Raw genomic sequence first — 24680 nt, 5'->3', positions numbered from 1 at the left:
GACAGGCCGGAAACACTGGAATTTCGTTAAATAAATTACAGCAGTCAGCGTGGTTTGAAGAACTCGCCTCGCAGCCGTCTCACTGTCTCTCGTGTTACGTAGCATTGATTGGGTTTAGACAGTCGTGGGTTCGTGGATAACGTGGACTCACGTGCACGAAACTTGGACTGAATATCCTCAATGCTATTCTTCGCCTCTTATGTCGTCAAATTTTGACGTGTCATATCATCGATCTGAATGCACACCTTTGCAATGTTTATGAACTATTATCGATTAAGACACTGTCTTGATATGTCAGTTTCATGGTAATAGTCTCCAGATAGTAAGGCACGGTATAGATTTGTCGAACAACATACCTTGGAAATATACAAGTATCATGGATTATAATACAATTCCGTACATCATGGGTTGTTCCAATATTAGTTCTGCGATATGTATATAAAATAAAATGTTTTACACTAATTTTGTTTTCGCTGTCATCTACATGGTCATGGCTTTGACACTATAGATTATATTGTAATCAGATTTTATCTGAATTATCTCTTCCGTATTATGTGCTAAATATTCATATATCGTTGCTAACTGTCTTCTTATTTTGCTACAATTGTCCACGCATTTATTTCATGGTTTTGTTTGTTCTTTTCATACTTTCAGATGATATATATATATATATATCTTGATTATCTTCTTGTTTTTCTGTTTTTCTTTGTCTATAAACCATTACACATCCAGCTTCTTCTTCACTCCACAAGATCTGTGATGAATATTTGTCTTCTGAGGCATGTGTTTGGAACAGGTCACCTCCACATATCCGATCTTATGTTCTCATTTATCAAAATTGACCAAAATCTTTTACGCTTATCTACAATTCCATATTAGCCAAACTCATAATATTTTCCGGCTCAAAATAATCCTAAATTTTTCTCAGTTTTCTCTTTTCCTTTGGTCTTGCTGTGTTTCATATAATATGTACATATATATATATATATATATATTATATATATATATATATATATATATATATATATATATATTATCACCTGGGAGTTTTAAAGAAAAACTCTGTATCGTGATAGCAGGTAAATTTCATTTCATAGCACACAGCGAGAGCACTTCGCTTTACTTCCAATTTTTGCTGCAATCCTGGATACATTTCCCCTTTACCTACAACTGATCTACGCAAATCCATTTTGCAGCAAATCCAATTTAGGCCAGTATTTGTTTAGTTCATGTTCCCTGTCAATAACCGCTGCTGTCGTCTCGCTGGCTGATTAGTCCATGCCAGCATTAAGTGCCATAAGTGTTTTTTACGTCAGCCTGACAAAGACGTAGCAAACATCTACATTGAAAATGAAAACAATCTTTGATTTCAATGATTTCATTGATTTGTACGTGCAATACATAAGAGAAGAAAGGCGCTTCGTAGAAACATCGAATTCCGTCATGTTTTTAGTTTGTGTACGTGATTGTGCTGATTGAGTAAGTTTTTGGTAAAAACAGGGAATGAATTTAACTGAATAATCGGGCCGGCACACATTGATAGGTATCGATCTGAATGAGGCGGCATTTTTCGCAAATCACTTTCAAACCGTTCTTTGTGGCAAATTCCGTGACCAAGTATGTGTTCATTTCAATGAACTAATTGATTTCTCAGTTTGTGGGTGGGCTTGAAAATACCTCAAATAGATGAAAATAGATTTAAATGAGATGCTGTGGTCAGGAATCCTGTCGCCAAAATAGTCGTGCAATATCGATAAGGGTTCCGTTATGTCTTATGAAAAGATGAATCACAGGATTACTGGTGCGAAGATTACATAAAAAATCATTCAGAAGCCACTGAGTACATATATTGTTGCACTAATACAAAACATTATTAAAATGCGATAAGTTGTGAGGTCAGAGATTTTAAGACTAGTAAAAAACATTTCTATTTCATCTTTTCTTCACGTTCATCTTGATAACTGGTTCAGTTTAGATAAATCTAAATAAAAAGGTACCTTTATGTTACTCTTTTTCAGTTTACCCGAATTTTCGACTAAACTTTGCCCGAATGTCTTGATTTTCGAAATTTTGGGGGCGGCAAGTGCCCCCTGCCCCGTACGCCTATGTCTATATGCCTGCACTGATCTACGGAAATCTGTAATTCCAAAAGCGAGCTTAGATCTCTGACAGATAGTCCTAATAGACTATTAAATTGAGGGCGATAATTTGGGAGGTGCATATCCGTTATCGTATGTTCTGCACGCGACGCACTTTTTTTGAAATGAATATGCACATAAATTTTAGAGGTTTAAAGGGTCTTAATTTCGAAGGAATTACATACACTCAAGTCAAGCCAGGAACAGTTGATGAAAAATGAGTCAACTATAGGTCTTCCGACAGGAATCGAACCACATAATATACACATAATCAGTATGGAGTTGCTCTATTCTGGGATTATACTATTCCTATTTCTACATACGATCGATAAATTTTGTGATTGGCTGATTTAGTGAACTATGATTGGCTAGAAAGACATTCAATGTCCTAAATCGCTCGATTATCGATACTTACCGATCGCGTTCCGATTTTTCCCGATACCGAAAATTAGTTGACTCACAGTACTAGCCTGGTTGACTCCTGTTGTAAAGTTTCTTGTTTTTTATTCATACATTACAGTCAGCATCATTAGACGTGTAAGCGAAAATCTGATAGGGTGATTTTCTCCAGACTGAAAAAAATGATTTTGAATTCAGATCGAGTCAGTGAGACTGAGTGAGTGTTATCGGCTATCTTTGTTAAGGTGACACATCTCTGTTTTCAAAACATGACGATGAAACACAAACCATATAGAGATCAGTGATCGGTGTAATTCCATACAGACAAAGTGTGAAGGTGTGAAAGGAAGTTGTTGTAGTATTATAAAACTTTGAAGGAAAATTGTTTGTTGGTTTATATGATTTCTAAATGTATACCCCTCGTCAGTGTGGAGTTAAATTTGAACCGCCTTCACTCGTTTTGTACTACGTAATGAACGCAACAGGTAAGTCCTGTCAGTCCTGTACATACACACATTTCCCAATTTGGAAATTTCACTGCAAACTTTTATACTATAAATTTGAAGCAAATAGAAGCACAATATCATTTATATAAATATTGTCTCAAGGTAAAGTTCATCGACGATCGATGCCCCTTCGAAATTTTTCAGAGAAAAGCAAGTAAGTCGTCAACTAAACTTCTATAACAATATTCTTGTATGTTTGCATGCTGACAGTCAATAAGTAATTTAGCTTGCAGGTACACCACGCAAGTACTACCACGTATAAAGTACTACGTGTGTTACTTTATAGTACGTGGTGTGCCTACAAGCTAAATTACTCAACTAAACTTCTGTTCACATGTAAAGTTTGTGAAGTTGTGTAAAGTTTCAAGTTTGCTAATTTGTATATTTGTATTCAAATTATGGCTGTAGTTTGGATGAGGCTGTGACAGATTTAAAATCTGGAAAACACAAGCGTTATCTTGAGAAAATCCCTGCAGAACAGGTATGTCTAAGAGCTTGACATAACATAAACTTGTAGCCAGTTGCAGGAAATTGATGAAAACATTCCATGACTGAATGTTCCACTTGTGTTTTTAACCAATCAAACTTTCTGTAATCCTGCCACTGAACAATCAATAGGACAATACTGGATACTATCACACTGTTTATTTCACATTAGATTCATAGATTATTATCAAAGATTCAAGAAAATTTCCCACATAAAAAGGATAAGGATGAAGTAGTTTCAAATGCAGATGGCGAAGACTTGAATAAACTCAATGACACTGAACTTAATAAAAAGAAGGCTGAAATGGACCAAGTATTTGAGAAACATCGTGTAAGGCCTGGAGATGAGGGATTTCAATATGAAGTGGAAGTCGACTTTGAGAATGGAAAGAATGTTTCAGGATGGGATTCAGACGATGATTATTCTGATCCAGATTTTTAAGCATGTCAGATGAAAACAGTGTAAAGAACAGGATAATCAGAAAATATTATGTACATATATGGAGAGTACTATGCATGCTTTCCAATCCGATGACTAATATGTCCCCAAAACTGCTATCAGGGTAAAATGTTGAATTTGTTTTAGAATTTTGTAATAATCTCTCTTATAACTACAAGAATATATTTTGCTATAAGCTTATATAAACTTTTATAATTTATAGTATGTTGTCTATAAATTTTGCATTTGTATGTAGCATTATTTGTAAATAAATGTTTTTTAAATAAAAACTCAAAAAAATATGTGCAGAGACAGTGAATAGCTGATTGCATATTTCAGGCCAAACAAGATCACACTAGTTCTTTGTTTTCTTGGTCTTGTCTTTGCCTTTTGTTTTCTTTCTTTTCTTTGCCTTTTGTTTTCTTTCTTTTCTTGATAGCACTAATGACAATTTATCCTCAAATATTTGCAAATCTACCAACTCTGGTCAGGAATATGTTGCAAATGACGACCGACTCCACTCCAGCTTCCTGCCTTTGTATTGAGCTCACTCGCGTGGGAAATGTATCGCGTGTTTTTTTTCGAGATTCGTTCGTGGACGGAAGCAATGCTAACAAAATGGCCGATAGTAATGATTACGAAAGAATTTTATGTGTAAAAAACGAAGTCTTCGTCTTTCGTATTCCACCGAGAACCACAAATAGAGGCTATAGGTATGTTGAAAATTTTTCAGTGTTAATCACATTGTTATCTTTAGGCAAGATCTTGACGTTCTTTCGCTATGGCCCTATGACTGGTTATTTCTATGTTTATAATTTCATTAATTTGTAACACATTTTCTATAATTTCTATACTGTACCTAGGCGGACAATTAGACAGTAATATTCGGCGAATGAGTTACTTAGATTACGTTACCATTCATCGAGAGAGTTTGGTTTATGGCTACTTTGATTAATAATAATTGCCATTGTGGCATTGTAATATGTCATACTAATTTACATATTTGATATTTACTGATTAAAAATAATAGATAGATAAATTGCATTGATTGTGTCAATGGGAATTAGAAGAGTTATAATCGAAAGTAATTGTCTTGGGCCAAGCAGACAACGCTAGCTATATTCATGTTCATAAAATATAAAATTTGCAGAGCTGCTGACTGGAAGTTAGACCAACCCGACTGGACAGGCCGCATGAGAGTATGTTCGAAAGGAAGTGAGCTGTATGTTAAACTAGAAGATAATTCAAATGGTAAAGAATGCTTGATACATGTTTAAATTAATATTTAATAGGATTAACTTTGGTTTAGTGAGAATGATGCCCAAACCAAACATTGGATTTTTATTTGCTAAAAAACCTGTTTTATTCCATTCAGGTGAACTTTTTGCCAAGTGTCCTGTAGATGCACATCCTGGCATTGCTGTGGAATCTGTGACAGATAGCAGTAGATACTTTGTATTAAGAATTAAAGATGACAGTGGTGGGTATTATTATCTAGATGTCATCCTTATTATTCCTTTGTACAAAGTTATTTCTTTAGCGCTTAACAGGCCCTAGATGAATATATGAATATGCACCCCCCCCAATTAAGCTTCTAGATCTGTCCCTGGGTATGATATTGCCCAACACAAAAGTACCACTTTGTGGACCCATGTGCATGGATTACCAGCTAATGGTAAAAATTGGGGAGTTTGAGTGTAATTGATAACAATGAATGTCTTTAGGTCGTCATGCATTTATTGGCATGGGATTTCAAGACAGAGGAGATTCATTTGATTTCAATGTCTCACTTCAAGATCACTTTAAGTAAGTTTGTTTATTTAAACTGGAAGAAGAAGTATCATTAATGTGCGGCAAACATTGAAGAAGAAATGACATAATTTCATGTATTTCCAGACGACTTAAACAAGAACAGGAACAAGAGAATGTGCAAACAGACAATTCTCCAAAATTAGATTTAGGTTTTAAAGAAGGTCAAACTATTAGAATAAACTTTGGGGTAGGTTGTTTGGACTTCCTACAATGCGCAATGCAGAATCTAGAGATATTGTCATTTAAGAGTTTTATATCATGATAAATTCTAATTTCTAATTTTTTTTTCAATGTGTTTCTCAGAAAAAGGCTTCTACCACACAGGCCAACAAACCAAAAGTGGAAGGTACTGTATTTTGGTATTTCTCATCTTAAAGTGTAAGTCTAAAAAGTCTCTTTGAGGAGAAAATTAGAATTTTTTGTTTGACTCTAGGAAGTGGTAATTTTGGTATCCTCCCCCCTCCCCCTGGTGGTGGTGGTGCTATACCCAGACTTGCAGGACCCTCTCCTGGAGCTGGCTCCAGACCAGTGGTGCCTCCGAGCACAGATGCCCCATCTTTCCAACCCACACCGCCGACAAATGTTGCAGTATCCAACCCGCCCTCAGATTGGGGGGACTTCACAACGGCAAGAGCTTCATCACAACAGTTAGTGATAATATTTTGTATAGAACTTCTTGAGTACTTATTGTACAGGATACAAATTTACACTGTCCAAACCCAAACTATTTTCTTGCTCATTTTATATTCAAGAGATATAAAATTTTCTTGAGAAGAGCTCTTCTCGGAAAATCTGCCAGTTTACAACCAGGTGGCTATCAATTGATACCACAAGTATCATCATATAAACTAATAAATCTTTCTCCCAATTCGTTACAGGCCAACACAAGATGGCTCCTGGGTACAATTCTGAATTTTTAAACTACGACGGACATGTATACTGCAAGTCATTTAGTGTTTATATTTGATGGAATGATGGATCAATTGCACTTTTATTGACATGCTAGGTTTCTTCTTAAATTTTGTATTTAACTGTGTAGTGCTTTTGTCGTCGCCCTCACGCCGTTTATTGCTAAAATTCCATCAAAATGACTTTGGCAACTATAGTACTAGCGTTTCACCTAGTCTTAAAATTAGACCGATGATGCATTTGCCTAAAATTCTCGATGGTACAACTAATATATAAAAGTCAAAGATTTCGTTTGTTAAATTTGTTTAATTTCAATACAAAAATTTTAACATTTTAGTTTTCCTCATCAGCAAATATGTCAAAACACGATGGTCACGTAGTTTGTGATAGTCTATCAATTTGAAGTACAAAACTAGTCAAAGTCGTCCAAGTAAAGAGGAAAACAAGTAAAAAACTCACAAAATTACCTAGGTGGAAATATGTTTACCGGTTCAACAAGAATTTTTTTACATTTGTTGGTTGTACCGCGTGTCAAATAGTTTGCAGTAGAAAGTGAAAACGATATAATTGTATTTGCGTTCAGGATGCAAAACATTTAAAATTTGTGTCAAGCATCCAATATTTTGATAAATTACAATGCAGTGTCTTATATGGCTATGAATTAAAAATTAAATTACAAGTCAAAATTAAATGAAATGTTTTCAGAGATTTCTTCAAAACTGCCTGTGCTTCTTTCATAATTCGAAGATTGTCGTTTTAAAACCTAGAATATTTGTCTAAACAAGACAATAATAAGTTTTCGGGTTCAAAGACGCTAATCTTTGAATTATGTTGCAGAGGAATTGTCGGCTGGTATAAGGTAATCCATGAACAAAAAGAGGGGCTTCATACATCTATTTGCAACAGGTCGATTTTACAAGTTTAACATTTGTTTTAGCGGCAGATTTGAAGTCATTCCAGGATTTTACGTTGCCTTTGTACATTGATGCACAACTGCTAGTCATAATTCTCTCAAGCTCATTTTTGCGCAAAACTCGATTCCAAACGTTGACCGACGTTATTTCCCCGTACTGCTTCGGCGTCGTTCCTCCTCCGCCAGCATTTCGAGCACCTGATGTATCCAATTTTAGCCTTAGTTTCCAGGTTCCGCCAGCGGTCATTCTTCGCTCCCGATTAATCTCCCTGCTTTTGAGAAGTTTCCCGTCTTTGTAAAATCGATAAAATTCTTCACCAGTGGACCAGATCCAGCAGAACGAATGCCAGTTTGTATCAGAGGAACTGTGTTATAATTGAACGAAAATGTAAAAAAAATTAATGGCGTGATATAACTGATATTCAAATATACAGAAACTCGACGAGCTGAGAGACAATCTCACCTTTGCATTGATTTTTCTTCGAGAATACTAAAGCCACCTTTACTAGATGGCTCGTCGTATGTGATATGGTGGAGCACTCCTTGCGATGACTTGCACCAGAAACACACAGTTGCTGACGCCATCGCCAAGGAACCATGTGACGTCACAGCACCCGAGGGGGACTGGAACTGCAAGGCTTCTGCAGTACCTTAAAAAGAAGTGCACACGTATTGTAGCTTGTCGATGCACAACAACGTGAATGAGCTAGGCAGGATGTCTACCCCAGTGTATTGTTTCAGTGGAAACTCTTACGGTTGGAATTGTGGTGAACTCGTCTAAACGACCAAGTTTATAAATAAATAAATAAATAAATAAACGACGTATTACTTAGCTGCATGCAGTAGTTCAAATTCTAATTCAAAATCGTCAAGTGAAGTAAGATAAGTTTGGGGCAAATAGGCAGAGAGAGTTTTGAAATGGCAACGTACATTGCTTCGGAGTAGTGTTTCCAACTTCACCAAGTTGTGTCTTGCAGTTGTTATTGTAAATCGTCTCCCTTCTCAGCAGCTCCAATTTCATGGAAACACAATCCAGGTTCTCGTCCGCTGTTTCTATGTACAGTAGAAATAACGCAGAAATTGATTTAGTGACATTATTAAGAGTCGAATATATATTATATTTATATTTATACAATGTTTATATGGTAATGTTTCATGAGGTTAATTAGCGAACAAGGAAACGATTGCATTTTGTGGCGGACAGGAACCATGAGGGTTCTCGCATTTTCCAGACGAAATCATTCTCAGACTATTCACGAAAAAGCAACATAGTTGGCCTAAACCGTCGAGATAACACGGTTAAATCAATGTTTTTGAGCTGCGCATGCCCTAGATATGGTTTCTAAAGAACTCGACATGCATATAAAATCGAACGGCCTTCCTGATTAGTCACTAAAGCTGGGCTGGACAAAAAATCACAAAATAATTTATTATAGCTTCGTTTACCTACGGTATTAGTTTGGAAGGTGAGAATAATATGTCGTTTCGCAAACAATAGGTTAAAGTTTATGAGATAAGACCTGTTCTTACCTGGACAGACATTTGGTTTACAATTTGGTTGTACTGGAGTTGCGACTGTGGTATTTCTTTTTTCTGATGTATTTCTTTTTTCTGATGCGAGCATAGCACTTTGCCGTCTTTCAATCACATAAAGTGCACCCAAAGCCAAGCAAGCAAGAACCAGTAATATTATCGTGAAGTAAAGAATGTATATTTGGATACCGCTCGATCTTTTGCCCTCTTTCTTCGGTGCCACATTTTCGGCTGGTGGCTTCTCTTGTGATTCTTCTGTACTCGGAAACAGTGACCGTTTCGACGGAGGGCGCGAGGCAATGTGAACTACGTCCAGATATATGTGTTCGTCGTTCTCTGAAGTGTTTGGCGGCCTCTGGTCGCCCATATTCGCGTTATTTCAATTGAAAAAGTACCAACCAGCTTCGCATTAAATCGTTATCTTTTTAATCAACTTTCTTCAACAAGCTTTTCAAAACTTGTGTCACCAAAACTGGGGAAAAGTATGGGTAGTTTTTATGACAAATAATGATGCATATTTCGTAATTGTACACAAAGATAGCGATGAACAATCTTCAGCTATGTTGCATTCTACTTCTTATACACCTATTTTAGCTTTAACCTGCAATATAACGCAAGGTTGCCTCCTTTAGCGGACTTAGTCCTAGTCCCTAATATAGTATAAAGTCATGACAACCAAATATTGTTCCAGTAAATACAAAGAATCGGTCGCATATTTAATACGTTTCGACTGGAAAGCACAAAATAAATCAGCTCAGTCGTATTTATATGCTGGCAAAATGTGTACGAATAGTGTTTTGCTCTCGTTTTTGAGTTTTGACTTCCCACTCTAGCGCATGTCCAAATCAGTGATTCCGAAACTAATAATTGGAGTCATATTTCATTATCAATATTGCCGTCTTCTCAACTACACCGCGCTCATTAAATGCTGCCAAACTAAAATACATTTTTGTTTTAATATTAACAACGAATGTCAAGCAGCATATAAGTCATAAGGAGTGTGTAGGAAGACCTCTTTATTTGGGATCATAGACAATCCAGAAGACATCTTATCTTCTGGATTGTCTATGTTGAGATCAATGAAAAAAATTGGAAAAGTAAATAATTGTGAAAAAACAATTAAACCAAGTTTGATTCGTTTATTTATTTCTATTATGTTAGTAGGAAATTTCCGGTCGAAACGACATTCTTTGACTTCTTTCACTTCTGGGAATTTAATCTTATTGGCGATTTTTTGCATATTGTTTACACAAAGTATAGTAATTACTATTACCGCTGACAGCCTAGCACCCGGAAACATTTAAAGTTGATGAATTTTTCTGATTTTCTCTAAAATTTATGTTTGGAAAATGACATATTTTTCCAAAAGCAAACTTTCATTCTTTCACTAAATGGTTTGATCGTTAAACTAAGTAATCATACTATCCTTTGGTGGTTGTTGATATTTGAAAATGGCTAAAATGGACTTGATTTCGTCGCCTGTGTTGGCCCTGAAAATGTCGAAGGAGGATTTTGATCCTGATAAGTGTAAGTATGGTACAAGTTATTTGACATATACTATTAAAGCATTGTATCTTTTTAGATTTGTTTTCCTCGAAGAGATGTACAAGTAATGCAAATCTTTACAGATCGTGCAACTACTTGAATGTTTATAAAACGACAAGATCTGTTAATTAAATTGTTATTTAAAGGCAATATTTTGATTCACCCATGCATCGTCTGTCCAGGACTCCAGGTTGCTAGCCTAGAATTGATCTGTAAATTTAGTCTGGTACAGTTATAGAATACCAGGCCAATATTGCATTATGTTAATGATTTGTTAGAGGATCAATTTATAGAACTGCCCCGTTGAAAGTCTAATTCCTGCATTAAGTAACGTAAAACAAGATACAGATATCTATAAGATTATAAGGCATTCACTGTTAAGAGTTGGGTTGGCCAGGTATTCTATGGGATGTATAAAAAAAACTGCAACCACTTAGTATTCATATATATTTGCTTCTATTCAATTGCAAAAGATTGTAGGTCCCTGGGAATTATGAAGGTATTTGATACACCCTGTATAATTGCCCCAGAAGATGTATTGTACACTATAGAATACCTATGCTATTGATGTTGTAGATGTAAAAGATATGTGTGGGAACTGTAACACTCATGCAGAATTGAAAGAACAACAGAAAAAGATCAAGACGTTGAATGAGGAAACTGCAGCAACACTGAAGAGAAATGTTTATAGAAATTATCAACAGTTCATTGAAACATCCAGAGAGATTTCTTGTATCATTTTAGAAAGAAGCCTTGTAGTAGCCTTACTGTCAAATGCAAGATTAAAATCAGCAATAACAGAACTGGGGGGGGTGGGTGAATAGCTGCCCTCCTTGCCCCATACTAGGAGGATCAGGGGGGGAGCAGAAGATCTCTTTTCATTTGAAGGTCGTTATGGATTGAGAATATCATAAAATGTACTAACAATGCAAATGGTGATGATGGATTTCCTTGACAATCAAATACAGATTTAGAAGCAGAGATGTATCAGTTGAGTCATTTGTTAACAGATCAGAAATCTAATCTATCAACCCAACTTGAGATGTCCTTGTTTGGTAGATCAGGTAAGTCTCTTGAATTTGGCTATAAGAAATATGTGTTACTAAAGTTTTTCTCATATTAACACACAAATTCCATTACTATATAGCAAAATTATCAATGACTTTTGGCTACTTAAAGCTCTGTATGTACATCCTTAATTTTCTTGAATATATTTGGCATTTACTATGATTTGTCTTTTTGGCATAGAGTCATCAGTATCAATGGATATTAGTGATGGAGGTCCGCCCTCAGAAAGTGATAGTTACAATGAAACTATGTCCCTTCTTGAAAACATAGATGGCCTTTCTGTAAGTCCCCTAATGATCAGTTAAAAACCTATATATAATGGAATTGTATATCAGTCATGTATAACTTGGCTTGCTCAGTACTTTCACACATTAATTGGGGGTATTTCTATTTTCAGAGTGTAATGGATGTTCATGATCACCACTGTCTGATGGAAGGTGACTTGCTTGAAATAGACCAGGATTCCTTGGGAGCTGTAGAGCGAGTGAAAGGATTTTTACTGGACGATTTTCTGGTCATAACAATGTTTGTTAGCAATAAGTATGTCATCCTTTTTATTGTGCCCTGTTGTGGTTTCACCTCATTATTTTCACTTCTGTGTGCTCAATGGGATATCTCTATCCAGGCTTGGGCCAGGCCGTTTTAAACTGAAGTCAGTTTTCGAGGTTGATAACGTTGGGGTGGTGAATGTCCATGATATGGAAGGTAAGGTGGTTAAGGCCTTATACTTGCAAATCTCAAAAGGCTGCATGCTCTTTTGGTCAACAACCCTGTGTAATGATGCCAAAAGACAGGTGATAATCATTTGTTTGTGACTTAGGATTGAGAGATGCCTTCAGAATCATGAATTTTCCTACTGGTGAAACAGTCACATTCCAAGCTGAGGACTCAGAGACTAAGGTAAACTTGTGAAGCATATGGCTTTTAGGCTTTAGCTCATCAGTAAGGGAAAGCATTAATGGTTTCAATGCAATTTACAACTAACTTATGCACCAGTTTGCTGAGTTTTGTGAAAGCATCTCTTTCATTAGTTTAGTTGATGATGGCTGATGACTGTGCTGTTAAGTCATGCAAACTCCCAAGTTTCTAAGATTTTTGTTGGACCAGGGCTTTTGAAGCGGACTTTATGAAACAACAAAAACAATGAAAAACAATCTTTTAATTTTAGGCGAAGTGGCTGTCAATGCTGGAGGAGACACGTCAACGTTTCAAACTTCAATTGCAAAAAGAAGTTTCTGCACAAAGTCAAATGACACAAGAACATTATGACAAAGATAAGAACCCATTTTATGAGTCAGGTGAGAGCTAATTGTACAGTGAATGTAACATGCAAATGAAATATACCATGCAAAATTACCAGGAAATTGGCTTATTACCACCTCTAGATGAAGACGACAATGATAGCATATTTACGAATGAGAGCAGCACACATACTGTTTTATCAAAGGTTGGTTTTTCTTGAAATACAAGGAAACAATGATTCGTAGTTAGAACGTCGTTCGCAACGGGTCTTTGAGTTTCAAAATTTGAACTTTTCCAGAGCGATCTTTTAGCTGTTGAATGGCTTCGCGATATTCCTGACGACTTGGATGTGTGTATTGCACAGAGAGATTTTGAAGGAGCCATGACTCTCATCGAGAAAGGTAAAATGATTTGTAGTTTTTCTGCTGTAGGAATTGAAGCGTTCCATGCTGAATGGGTATATCGTGTTGCTGTATTTCTAGTCAATGATTATTTAAAAGATTCCCCAAGTTCCCACGCTTTAAATGAAGTCAGGTAAGTAAAATTGTTTCACTATGAACTATATTTAAAGACATGGAAATGTTTGGTTTTCTTTTCATTTGTTTGTTTGTTTCTTTGTTCTCTTGTTTGTCGCTTTGTTTGCTCGTCTTCTTTTTATTTGGTTCGATTGTTTGTTCCTGTCTACTAAACGATATTAATATTACAGTAATCACACCGTAACTTGTTCCTTCCGATCACAGAAGTCGAGTTGACCACCGGGTGAAGTTATTATCAGAGGCGTTAATGACGGAATTAGAGGCAAATCAGAGCATATTACTGCATGGTGGACCGCAGTCGAGTAGGAGAGCAGTTTTACTACTTAATAAACTTGGGAAAGCCCATCAGGTTAGTAAGGAAGATTGATTTTTTTTTACTTCAAAAAAAGAAAGGCAATTCCTATACAGGGTGTCCCAAAAAAAACTCACTCAACCACTTAAATATGCAAGAATATTAATATTGTTCGGGTTTGCACCATAGTTCAGCTAAAATGACTTTTAGCATTGTAAATGAAGGATTAAGAGCCATTTTCAATTTCCAGAGGTGCTTATCTATTGCGCTTTAGAGCTGTATTAATGTTCTGCATATTTAAGTGGTTGCTTTTTTTTTTGGACACCCTATATATAAAGTTATTAAAGTGCTACAAAATGAGTGCATAACTTTTATGATATTTTATCTGCAACTAATTTCTGCAACTTTCTTTAGGCTTGTACGTTGTTTCTTCGAAATAGGAGCGAGGCAATGAAACAGAGTTTTAGGTAATTTTGTCTTTCTTCGAAGTATGTTTGTCTGTTATATTGCGGTGGAAAGTATCAGCTCAATCATCTGAATATTTAGACATCTGAAGATAGAGGGAGCCACGGCACTTTACATCACGAAGCTAAGCAACGTGTTCTTCACGAGCCTTGTAGAATGTCATAAGGAATTCTGCAAACTGTTCTCGGAGTGCAAAGGATTCAAATCAGGTCTGCGAAAAACCCTCCTGGGGCCGGTTGTGTAAAACTCTTTAACTACATTTTGCATAGTTAAATCCTAGTTAACCTACATGACACTCTGATTGGCAAATTCTGTCCTGAACTATAGTTGAAAGTTAACAAGTCTTTTATACCCCTGAAGTTTTTGTATTCCCTTTTCAACAAAGCTTTAAAGAAAATTGTCTCCTTTGTTCAATCACATTCAGTGTGACTTGAGACCATAAAATCCGTTGCTTTCCTTTGGTAATACGGTAACAGTGTGCTAAAGCCAATAGAAATATTGACTGAAGTTTCGTTCCATATGACAATTCATACGTTTAGTGTGGTGCGGTGTAGTGTAGTGTAGTGCCTTAAAAATATCCATGATATGAATCATTCTTCATTTTAACTCAGCGTTTATTGTGTGGGCGAACGACGAACTGGAGTATTTTGTATCAAAGCTATCGCGACAAGTATTTCATTGTGATATTACGTTGTCTGCTATTGGTATCTGTGTTGGGATTGCGACGCGACATTGCAACAAGGTAAGTGTAGTTGACGTCATTGTACGTATGATTTGGAAGCCGCATCAAGACTTTCTCCTTTCTTATCCATTAAGCTTCAAGAGAACGGTCTAGATTTGACATTTTCGATGAAGAAGATGCTGATGGAGAATATCAAAGACGCCATTTATGAAAGTCATCGTCATCATGTGGAGGCCATAAAACACAGGGTGGTGGTGAGTATCATACATCAAGATACATTGTTGTTGGTCAGTGTGCATGGTGATGGATGTTCATGAAGGTGATAGTGAGTATTCTTTAGGTGGTAATAAGTATCATTTAGGTTGTAATGAGTATCCTTTAGGTGATAGTGAGTATCATTTAGGTAGTAACGAGTATCCTTTAGGTGATAGTGAGCATCATTTAGGGGATAGCGAGTATCCTTTAGGTGATAGTGAGTATCATTTAGGTAGTAACGAGTATCCTTTAGGTGATAGTGAGCATCATTTAGGGGATAGCGAGTATCCTTTAGGTGATAGTGAGTATTATTTAGGTAGTAATAAGTATCCTTTAGGTGATAGTGAGCATCCTTTAAGGGATAGCGAGTATTCTTTAGGTGATAGTGAGTATCATTTAGGGGGTAGCGAGTATCCTTTAGGTGATAGTGAGTATTATTTAGGTAGTAATGAGTATCCTTTAGGTGATAGTGAGTATCATTTAGGTAGTAATAAGTATCTTTAGGTGATAGTGAGCATCCTTTAAGGGATAGCGAGTATCCTTTAGGTGATAGTGAGTATCATTTAGGTGGTAGTGTGTATCCTTCAACCCCAACTATCCATATACAATATATTATTTCTAGGAAGAGCAGTGGCAGGCGGTTGACTACACATACAGACACGATGAGCTGGATGCGTTAATTTACGAAATGGAAAGCATGGGCATTGTTACTTTTAATACAGTCGTCGTTTTCCGTAAGTAAATCTTTTAACTTCGAAATTGTGTAATTTATTAATCCGAGATAATAAGCAATTATTATTTATAACAATGCAATCATGCATTGCTTTTGGTTCTATAGAAGCGGAACAAAGATCCGTTCGACTTAGCAACTCGACGATCACATTTATCAAAAGCGCCTGTGGCTTTCTGTACGACTGCCTTCAACTTTACTCATCAGACGTGAGTATATGCGTGTGTGATATCTCATACGATGCAATTTGCACTGTGATTTGCTTCTAACGAAATTATGTTCTTTGGTATTCAGCTTCATCATGACATCATTCATTGCCTTCACAATTTATTCGAGACCCAGGTTTCGTTGTTTCGCTCAAAGATCAAATCTGGGCACAACATAAAACAGGTAATATACACTGGGTGACTCGGATGTAAATATTTTTATTCTGGAGAAATATGAAAAAAACTTCCCCCTACCGTATATGAATGAGATTCAATTCGTCTTTCTTTTCAGGCTGATTTTATCTTCGAAAACGCCACGTTTATCCTGGACACCGTTCTCCCCGTGGTCGAGGATACATTGAAGGTAAGGAGGACTGATCGGAAATTAGACTGGAATGAGCATTCCTTTGTCGCGATTTGAGGAAGAGTGGTAACGAGTGGTAACGTTTGATTGATTGCTCAAACTTATATGATAACAAAGTTTATTGGTTTACTGGTTTCCTTCTCGTTTCTAACTCGATATTTTCGTATATGACGATTCTCTATGAAGGCTGTCATGCCTCTTTTGTTCTCTTTCAGAATCGCTTACACTACGTTCCTGACAAGATCCAGTCTCTTCATTCAGAAATGGCGAAGCTCTCGACTTTGGCGGGAAATTTGGATAAGAATTAAACTGAACGTTCAGGTTTGGTGAGGCGGGAAATAACTACGTCTTTATCTGTAATGCTGATTGCGAGAACGGACTGTATTTTTAGCTGCATTGCATTCAAACACAGTACCAAAGGCTGAACAACGCTATAGGAAGATTGCAAAGTCATTCGCTACCTCGGTGCGATCAAAATATAATTTATATAATATTAGAAGGGCATTTAAATTAATATTTTTCATTAGAGATATCGTTAGAGATAAATAAATGTAGAAACAAGTTTTGACAAAGTCAGAAAACGGATGTTCTTCATATGCAAATCTGCAATCAGCAGTAAGATTAGTAAATCCATTTGACTGCTTTTGTTTAAAATTTCCATTGTGCTGCATGTGCATATCATTAGCTTCAACAAATGCTCTATTCATGCAAGAACCAATACCGTTTAATTTTTATTGTTTTTAAATCATTTTGCTCCATTGTCCACTCATGCCAGCGATCGTTTCAGGATGCCGGAAGGCTCCACAAGGAAACGTTTTACGATCTTTCAACAATTACGGCATTCAATTCGAAATTTTGCAATAACTTCTAAGCGTTCACCCACGACAAAGTCTTCATCATTCCGCTTTAACGGCGAACCAAGCAAGACCTTTATAATCTGTGTACATTTGTGTGTGCGTTTTGCATTTTTTTAACCATATTCTTTTCTAAATACACTTCGCGTGTGTAGAATTTTAATCTATCAATGCTCGGCAGTACCGTTTATCACAAAAACGACAATATTGAAAATGCCCGAAGTCGAATACGCATGTGTGAGCGATTTAAAAATCGGCCGTATGCTAGGTTCAGGCGGTTTTGGGACGGTCTACGAAGCTAGCTATAAAGGTGAGACAGTGGCTTTAAAGCAACTTCACACGAACACCAAGAACAAAAAGGCAGCGATGCAGAGTTTTCGTTCTGAAACTCGCCCCGAAGTGATAAACTTTTGCCACCCGAACATCGTGAGAACTCTGTTCGTTTCGCAAGCAATGACCATCGAGGATTCACCCTTTTTAATAATGGAGTACATTGAGAACAAAACGCTTCAGCATTTGTTGGACGACCCCGAGGAACTCGTCGATGAACCAAGAAGGATTCGTTTCGCCTACGAAATAGTGAGTGCTTTGGAATATATTCACGAACAAAATGTTGCCCATTTGGATTTGAAGCCAGTCAATGTGCTTGTTACAAAAAAGGTAAGGTTGGTAGAATATATGCATGGTTATGATTTCAAAGCGCTGATGCAGAACTGTCTTCCTCAAAACAAGCTCAAAAAATGAAAGAAATCATATCCCATACGTGTTATTTTTGAAAGTATAAGCTAATTGCATAAAAATGAGGCCAATTGAGTTACGACGTGCGAGTCTTATTTTCGTGTTGAAGCTTTCAAAGACTCTACAGTATACGTTTTGCATGTATTAAAGAAAGATATTTTGCTTTTCCTTTCTTGATTATTCAGTTCATAAGGTTGTCCAAAATAGAGTTTAACCATGTTTATGCATAAGGTCTCCAGATCTGTAATGCAGGTAATGCAACAAGACCTTACCATAATTTTTTCTTACGACAGAATGTTTGCAAGTTAGGTGATTTTGGTTGTTGTGAAGTGGTTGAAGATATGCCTGTGAGTCCAACTAGATCATATCTTACTGGCACCTTCGCTTACAGAGCACCGGAGCTGTTGCGGGGACAGTCAGCTAGTTGCAAGGCCGATATCTACTCAATGGCAATCTGTTTGTGGCAATTTTGGACCAGGGATATACCATACAGAGGCAAAAATCAACATGTAGTTATATTCGGCGTCGTATCAAAGGGTTTGAGACCGAAACTTAGCCCAGATAATATGCCAGATAACAAATATCATGAACTCATGACGAGCTGTTGGAGTGCCCAGCCCGATAAAAGACCTTCATCTAAGGAGCTACTCGATGTTTTGGCATGCTGGAACGAAGCAATGTGAATTCAAAAGGTATAATTCACCAGGGGCCAGTTGTATAAAAGACTAGTCGACTTTAACTGTATAGTTAGGACAGAATTGGCCAATCAGAGTCTTTTATTTCTCAGTTGACTAGTATTTAACTATGCAAAATGTAGTTGAAGAGTTTAATATAACCGGTACCAGGAACTTTAACATCGGGATTGCTTGCATGCTATACTTTCTTTGGCACTTTGTTGTTGGTTTTTGTTTGGTTTGCATGATTGGTAATTTTGGAAAAGCCAAATCATGAATCACAACAAGCTTTTAAACTTTTTCCACCTGTTTACCTTACAGGAGAAAATGTTCTCAGCCAAATACTCGGTGTCAGAGACCAGGTCGCAAGTGTTCCATCCCATGGAATCACAGACAAAGCTAGGAAAACGAGAAGAGTTGATCTAGTGGCAAAACTCAGTTTTCGTTAGAGTTTGGTAAGTTCTTCCTTCTAGCATTGATGCCACCTTCACAGATGATGTCATGCAGTTTGCTAAAATTCTATCACTTTTGGTCTACTGTTCGGCTACAATCGTATGCTCAGTCTTCATTCAAAAACCATGCAGCAACAGTTAAGTGCACTCGTAAGGATGGGCAATGAAAAATACAACAGATATTCTCACACAGGCATATATGTGTATTAAAATTTAATCCACTTGCTACCGTTGTTTGCTGAAACGTCGCTTTCTAATTGAAATCGGCTCATCTTTTACGATTTAGACTTACGAGAAGTCCAAACAATGAAAGCTGAGAGGTATCTGGTCATAGGTGGCCAAAAACGGAGAACCGTGCCGAGACTATTCAAGCAATGCCGAGATTGAAATACGAAAGCAAACCTCTGCTGGACAGAAAGAAAATTATTCAAATTACCTACAAGAAGTTGCAGCGAAAATCTCTGAACAAGTTCGGAGCCTAAGGTAATGATATATTGTATAAAATTATGTATTTAAATAATAATATATATAAAGAAATAATATAAAGAAATATTTTTATCCTTTACTCTATAGTATATATTTTATAAAGTGTGTAATCAGAACGGCTCAGAATTATGTGCGAAAAGGCTCCTTAATTTTGTACAGTTCGTTCGTAACTGTTTTTAAAAATTGCGTCTGGGAGCCCTCTGTCTTGAAATTGTGAGGCATTTACCTTGTGCCTTTGGAATTGAGAGGAAGGCCGTTCTAGAAACGTTACAATAGACCTTTTTCATAATGACGTCAAACGTGGAAAGTCTGATGTTACACGAAGTTTGATTGGCTCGATAGTTTTGTGGAGCCAATCAAATTTCGTGTAACATCAGACTTTCCGCGTTTGACGTCTTATAAGAAAGGTCTATAATAGAAAGCCTATTCTGTTCTGATTTCGGAGTCGTAGTTCAACATATTATCATGTTCAGTTTGACAATTCTGGGCCAAATAGTATATACTATATTTAATTATGTGTGAATATTATAAAATGTATAATATGTATAAATTAATCTGTGTGCAAATTTATTATAGATATGATATAATAGAAAATGAATATAATATTAAAAATAATATATATATATATATAAATAAATAATATTAAAAATAATATAATGCTTGAATCTATAATTCAATTATATATTAGCTAGAATTATCCGGATATTTGCACAATGAAGTGAAGATGGTAAACAGAATAGAAATAAAATAGAATTACGTATCACATTCCTTTATTTGGAACTGCATATATTCGGTGTAGATAGAGGAACACCATTAAATTAGAAAAAAAATGTAATGTATTTTAAACGTGATAGTCCCAATTTTTATCCATATTTTTGGAAAATAGCACACACACGCAAAAAGTTATTATTTGTTATTTTGAAGAATAAATATATTCTGAATAAATATCAAGTTTTGAGTGGTCGTTACTCATTGATCTCAACAGAAAATTCAGTGTTTGTGTGCTGTACCGTAGTTTTACCGGAAGAAAAGTTATAATGTACAAGTGGAAGTGCAAAACCTCAACTCGAACTGCATGTTGGGTGATCACTCGAAGGTGTTTAATGGAGTCGTTTCTATCCGTTTTCCTGGATAAAATGTTGTGAATTTCATGAATTTTAGCTGGTAAACACGCGAATACGGCATTTCTTATATCTCTTCGTCGTTGGGTAGAATTGTAGATATGATTGGTGGTGTTTTTGTATACAATCACAAGGGAGAAGTGTTGATTTCTCGGGTGTTCCGTGATGATATTGGGTAGGTTGTGAGTTGTGACTACGAATTGTGCGATTCCATATGTTTGAAGTGTTTATGATATGTGATGTGTGGAAATGTGCGATCGTTCAATATCCTTTTTGAATGCGTTTCATTTAATCTTGTACATGATTTAAAATTCGCCTGTCAAGTTGCACAATTAATAAAAGTGTACTAGAAACTTGTATGATGATTGATGAAATTGATATTAAATCGGTGATGATAAATCGATTATTTGATATTGAAGATAGATCGTGAATTGGTTACATTATTGCAGCATTCAACTTATTCTTTACCAGTGCTGATTTGTTTTCCGAAAAACAAGTAGAATATCAATTTAATGTCACATTGCAAGTTCTCCTTGTCACAAATACCAAGTCAATGTCACATTGTTTTCCCTTTTCGCAATTAGGCGTAATTGTATTGATGCCTTCCGTGTGAATGTGATCCATGCTCGTGGCTTAGTGCGATCCCCTGTCACAAACATTGCGCGGACAAGCTTCTTTCATACAAAACGTGGAAATGTGTGGATAGCGGCAGTTACCAGGCAGAATGTCAATGCTGCCATGGTGTTTGAATTTCTGTTCAAAGTGGTTGAAGTAATGCAGTCTTACTTTGGAAAACTAACGGAGGAAAACATCAAGAATAATTTTGTTCTTATTTATGAATTACTAGATGGTATGTAGATTTTCAGTGCAAACCTTTTATTGGCTATTGGATCCGTTGCTAATGAGACATGTGTTTTAACTATGCATTTCAGAAATTTGTGATTATGGGTACCCACAGAAAACCGATACATCCATCTTAAAGACGTTCATTACACAGCAAGGCATAAAGACACAGAGTCGAGAAGAACAAGCCCAGATCACAAGTCAAGTGACAGGCCAAATCGGTTGGAGACGAGAGGGTATTAAATACCGTCGTAATGAACTATTCTTAGATGTCTTGGAGTCTGTCAATTTATTGATGTCTCCACAAGGTATGTAGAATAATTTGTTTAGATTCTGTAGTTCTGCTGCATCAATAGCATGTCTCTAAGAAGCATTTTTTCCTATCAGGTCAGACATTAAGTGCTCATGTGAGTGGCAAGGTGGTGATGAAGAGTTATCTCTCTGGAATGCCTGAATGCAAATTTGGAATGAATGATAAATTACTGTTGGAGAAGCAAGCCAAGTCTTCTACACCTGAATCTGCAGCAGCTGCTGATACCAGCTCTAAAAAGTGAGTAGGGTCATTGTAAAGTTCAAAGTATTATGTTCAGATAGCAGCACAGTTTATAAACTGTGAGAGCAGTAAGTGTTGAACATGTTAACACAATCATTATGTTAAACAATATAATTCTGGTTTATTAGAAATACAAGTAAAAGTGGGATTGCAATTGATGACTGTACGTTCCATCAGGTAAAAAGAATTAAGTGAATATGTCATTTATTACTCCGGCGTCAGCGACGGAGTTAAAAATTCGCCCCGGTTTTGTTTTGTTTTTTTTGTTTTTTTTATTTTTTTATTTTTTATTATTTTTCGTCGTCGCAAGTCTGTAATGGCGCGAAATATACTAGTATTTAAAATGTGTATGTGACCGTATTTATCTACGTCCCAGTCTTATCTCCCAAGAGTTGTGGTGCACAGCTTTGGCTAATTTTCCAATGCGCGATTCGATTTCGCTCGCATGATATGGCAATTCCTCCAAGAGGAACAAATAAACCGCTCTTTTCATGCTGTTCGATTAAGTTTAGATTGAATTGGGGTAAGAATATATTTAATACATGTAGACTCGGTCCTAATTTAATAATATCGCTGCTATTTCGCCGTTTAACAAGATGATGTGGTCGTGTATGGGCGCGTTGACACGTCGCGTAGTTTGCACAGGATCGAAGATTTAATACAACTATATAAGCGCGAATTCCAAAGGCAAAGTGTAAGACGAAGCGAATGTATCATGCGGTTTATTTACATTTTTGAACAATTGAACTTCTATACTGCGATGTGCTTCTGAATTTCGCGATCGAACATTTAGGTTCGCAAGGCATCTAAATGCGAATATGTATGCGAAACAATACGCGAACTGTATTGTTTATGTTCAGAAGCTCTATATTGAAGACTGGCACGTGCGCCGGAGTTAACGCCAGAACGGCGTCTTGTTTAGTTTAGGTTTGAATGACATTGTGTATGTGTTTAAATAGTAATATCTGTCTTTATAGTGTGTTAAACTTAGCAAATTTGAGACAGAAAGAAGCATCAGTTTTGTTCCCCCAGATGGTGAATTTGAATTGATGAGGTAAAGTAATGTGTCAATTTATAAGACAGATAAAGGGAGGTATATTTCATGCGTTTGACCATCACTTACTATTCTGTAGGTACCGTACTACAAAGGACATCAGTCTGCCATTCAGGGTCATACCACTGGTTCGTGAGGTTGGCAAAACTAGAATGGAAGTCAAAGTTGTTCTTAAATCCAACTTCAAACCTTCAGTTTTAGGACAGAAGATTGAGGTACGTTACTGGAGTATTTGTGTAAGATTTTGATGGTGTTCCCATAATGTTTACTTATGTTTCACATTCTTAGATCCGTATACCAACACCTCCAACAACAGCAGGTGTACAGGTTGTGTGCATGAAGGGAAAAGCGAAGTTTAAGTCCAGCGAGAATGCCATTGTGTGGAAGTATGTAAATATTTTGGTATTTGTTTTCTTGTGTATATAAAAACCTGTTGTACACTTGTCCTACAAATCTGGGTTCCCCTTTGTCCGAATTCACTTGTTCACTTGTTAGGATTTTGTGGGACCAGGCTGGAATATAAGAAAAAATATTGTGTGTTTGAAACTTAAACTAGCAACCACGTTTTTTAATGAAAATATTTAGGATCAAGCGAATGGCAGGAATGAAGGAATCTCAGATTAGTGCAGAGATTGAGCTAATGCCTGCAAAAGAAGGGAAAAAATGGGCAAGACCACCAATATCACTTAACTTTGAGGTGAGTAACTTAGCTGGTTTAGGTTAGAATTAAATTTAATTTCACTTCCTCACCAGTATCTTTTTGTCACCAGGTTCCATTTGCCTGCTCGGGGCTCAAAGTTCGTTATCTCAAAGTATTTGAACACAAACTCAATTACAGCGATCATGACGTCATCAAGTGGGTGAGATATATCTCTCGCAGTGGGTTGTACGAGACCAGATGCTGAGAACAACGATCCCTACACTGCAGTGGACGCGAATTTTTTTTTCAATTGTCTTTTGTTTTACGCTAGGAAAATGACTAATGATTTATTAAAATACCAATACTGTTGCAATTATTATATAATGAACATTGTTCCAAGAATTTTCGTATGTATCTTCGAGAGAACTTTGTATTCGAGATAATTTTTGTCCGTATAGGCTAATAGAAAATGAATGCTGCGTGGATATTGGGAGAATGCACACGAAATTGGAATAGAAAATGACTCCATACAGAAAATCGTGTAGTATTGAGCTGGTCTGATGACTTATTGACTGAACGCACTTTTGCTAAACCACGTACCTCGGAAAAGCCCGTCTTTTCGCCCGTGGGTACCCGGCACTATCACGCGTAAAAATCATCATGTTGATGCAAGTTGTTAAAAACAGGAGTGAACAATTTTGTGCTGCACCTTGGGAACAGTATTGTTAACAATGTTGTTAAAGCT

General features: G+C 36.5%; 6 protein-coding genes across 6 annotated transcripts; 5 read left to right on the top strand and 1 right to left on the bottom strand.

Annotated features, from left to right (window-relative positions):
- The first annotated feature begins 2857 nt into the window (after nt 1–2857).
- On the top strand, nt 2858–4218 carry LOC114518359 (centrosomal protein of 19 kDa-like). The gene is made up of 4 exons (XM_028538338.1): nt 2858–3022; nt 3146–3197; nt 3452–3524; nt 3702–4218. The coding sequence occupies exons 1-4, from the start codon at nt 2947–2949 to the stop codon at nt 3969–3971; spliced, it is 471 nt and encodes a 156-aa protein (XP_028394139.1). The 5' UTR covers nt 2858–2946; the 3' UTR covers nt 3972–4218.
- A 356-nt stretch (nt 4219–4574) lies between these two features.
- LOC114518169 (adaptin ear-binding coat-associated protein 1-like) lies at nt 4575–7337 on the top strand. The gene is made up of 8 exons (XM_028538113.1): nt 4575–4681; nt 5119–5219; nt 5344–5448; nt 5693–5774; nt 5865–5967; nt 6084–6126; nt 6214–6427; nt 6659–7337. Exons 1-8 carry the CDS (start codon nt 4587–4589, stop codon nt 6690–6692), a joined length of 777 nt encoding a protein of 258 aa, XP_028393914.1. The 5' UTR covers nt 4575–4586; the 3' UTR covers nt 6693–7337.
- Nucleotides 7338–7360: 23 nt separating this feature from the next.
- On the bottom strand, nt 7361–9656 carry LOC114518168 (sushi, von Willebrand factor type A, EGF and pentraxin domain-containing protein 1-like). Its single transcript, XM_028538112.1, has 4 exons — nt 9133–9656; nt 8533–8655; nt 8066–8252; nt 7361–7967 (listed from the first exon to the last, which is right to left on the bottom strand). Exons 1-4 carry the CDS (start codon nt 9500–9502, stop codon nt 7583–7585), a joined length of 1065 nt encoding a protein of 354 aa, XP_028393913.1. The 5' UTR covers nt 9503–9656; the 3' UTR covers nt 7361–7582.
- A 774-nt stretch (nt 9657–10430) lies between these two features.
- On the top strand, nt 10431–17078 carry LOC114518310 (exocyst complex component 8-like). Its single transcript, XM_028538283.1, has 21 exons — nt 10431–10662; nt 11257–11412; nt 11649–11744; nt 11929–12029; nt 12146–12288; nt 12374–12453; nt 12569–12648; nt 12917–13046; nt 13134–13195; nt 13289–13391; nt 13473–13524; nt 13731–13875; nt 14233–14285; nt 14365–14492; nt 14895–15025; nt 15100–15219; nt 15843–15954; nt 16059–16159; nt 16245–16340; nt 16449–16520; nt 16736–17078. The coding sequence occupies exons 1-21, from the start codon at nt 10587–10589 to the stop codon at nt 16826–16828; spliced, it is 2130 nt and encodes a 709-aa protein (XP_028394084.1). The 5' UTR covers nt 10431–10586; the 3' UTR covers nt 16829–17078.
- A 191-nt stretch (nt 17079–17269) lies between these two features.
- LOC114518311 (serine/threonine-protein kinase mos-like) lies at nt 17270–19951 on the top strand. The gene is made up of 4 exons (XM_028538284.1): nt 17270–18034; nt 18406–18804; nt 19108–19241; nt 19525–19951. The coding sequence occupies exons 1-2, from the start codon at nt 17588–17590 to the stop codon at nt 18793–18795; spliced, it is 837 nt and encodes a 278-aa protein (XP_028394085.1). The 5' UTR covers nt 17270–17587; the 3' UTR covers nt 18796–18804; nt 19108–19241; nt 19525–19951.
- Nucleotides 19952–20809: 858 nt separating this feature from the next.
- Nucleotides 20810–24474, top strand: LOC114518406 (AP-2 complex subunit mu-like). Its single transcript, XM_028538396.1, has 10 exons — nt 20810–21020; nt 21430–21695; nt 21778–21996; nt 22076–22238; nt 22370–22418; nt 23219–23295; nt 23375–23510; nt 23584–23681; nt 23881–23992; nt 24066–24474. Exons 1-10 carry the CDS (start codon nt 20947–20949, stop codon nt 24198–24200), a joined length of 1329 nt encoding a protein of 442 aa, XP_028394197.1. The 5' UTR covers nt 20810–20946; the 3' UTR covers nt 24201–24474.
- Nucleotides 24475–24680: the final 206 nt, after the last annotated feature.

This window comes from Dendronephthya gigantea, unplaced genomic scaffold (assembly GCF_004324835.1).
Source record: "Dendronephthya gigantea isolate DGI-Jeju-01 unplaced genomic scaffold, DenGig_1.0 000010F, whole genome shotgun sequence".
NCBI lineage: Eukaryota > Metazoa > Cnidaria > Anthozoa > Malacalcyonacea > Nephtheidae > Dendronephthya > Dendronephthya gigantea.
Note: the sequence above shows the minus strand (reverse complement) of the source record. Positions and strands in the feature narration are given on the sequence as shown.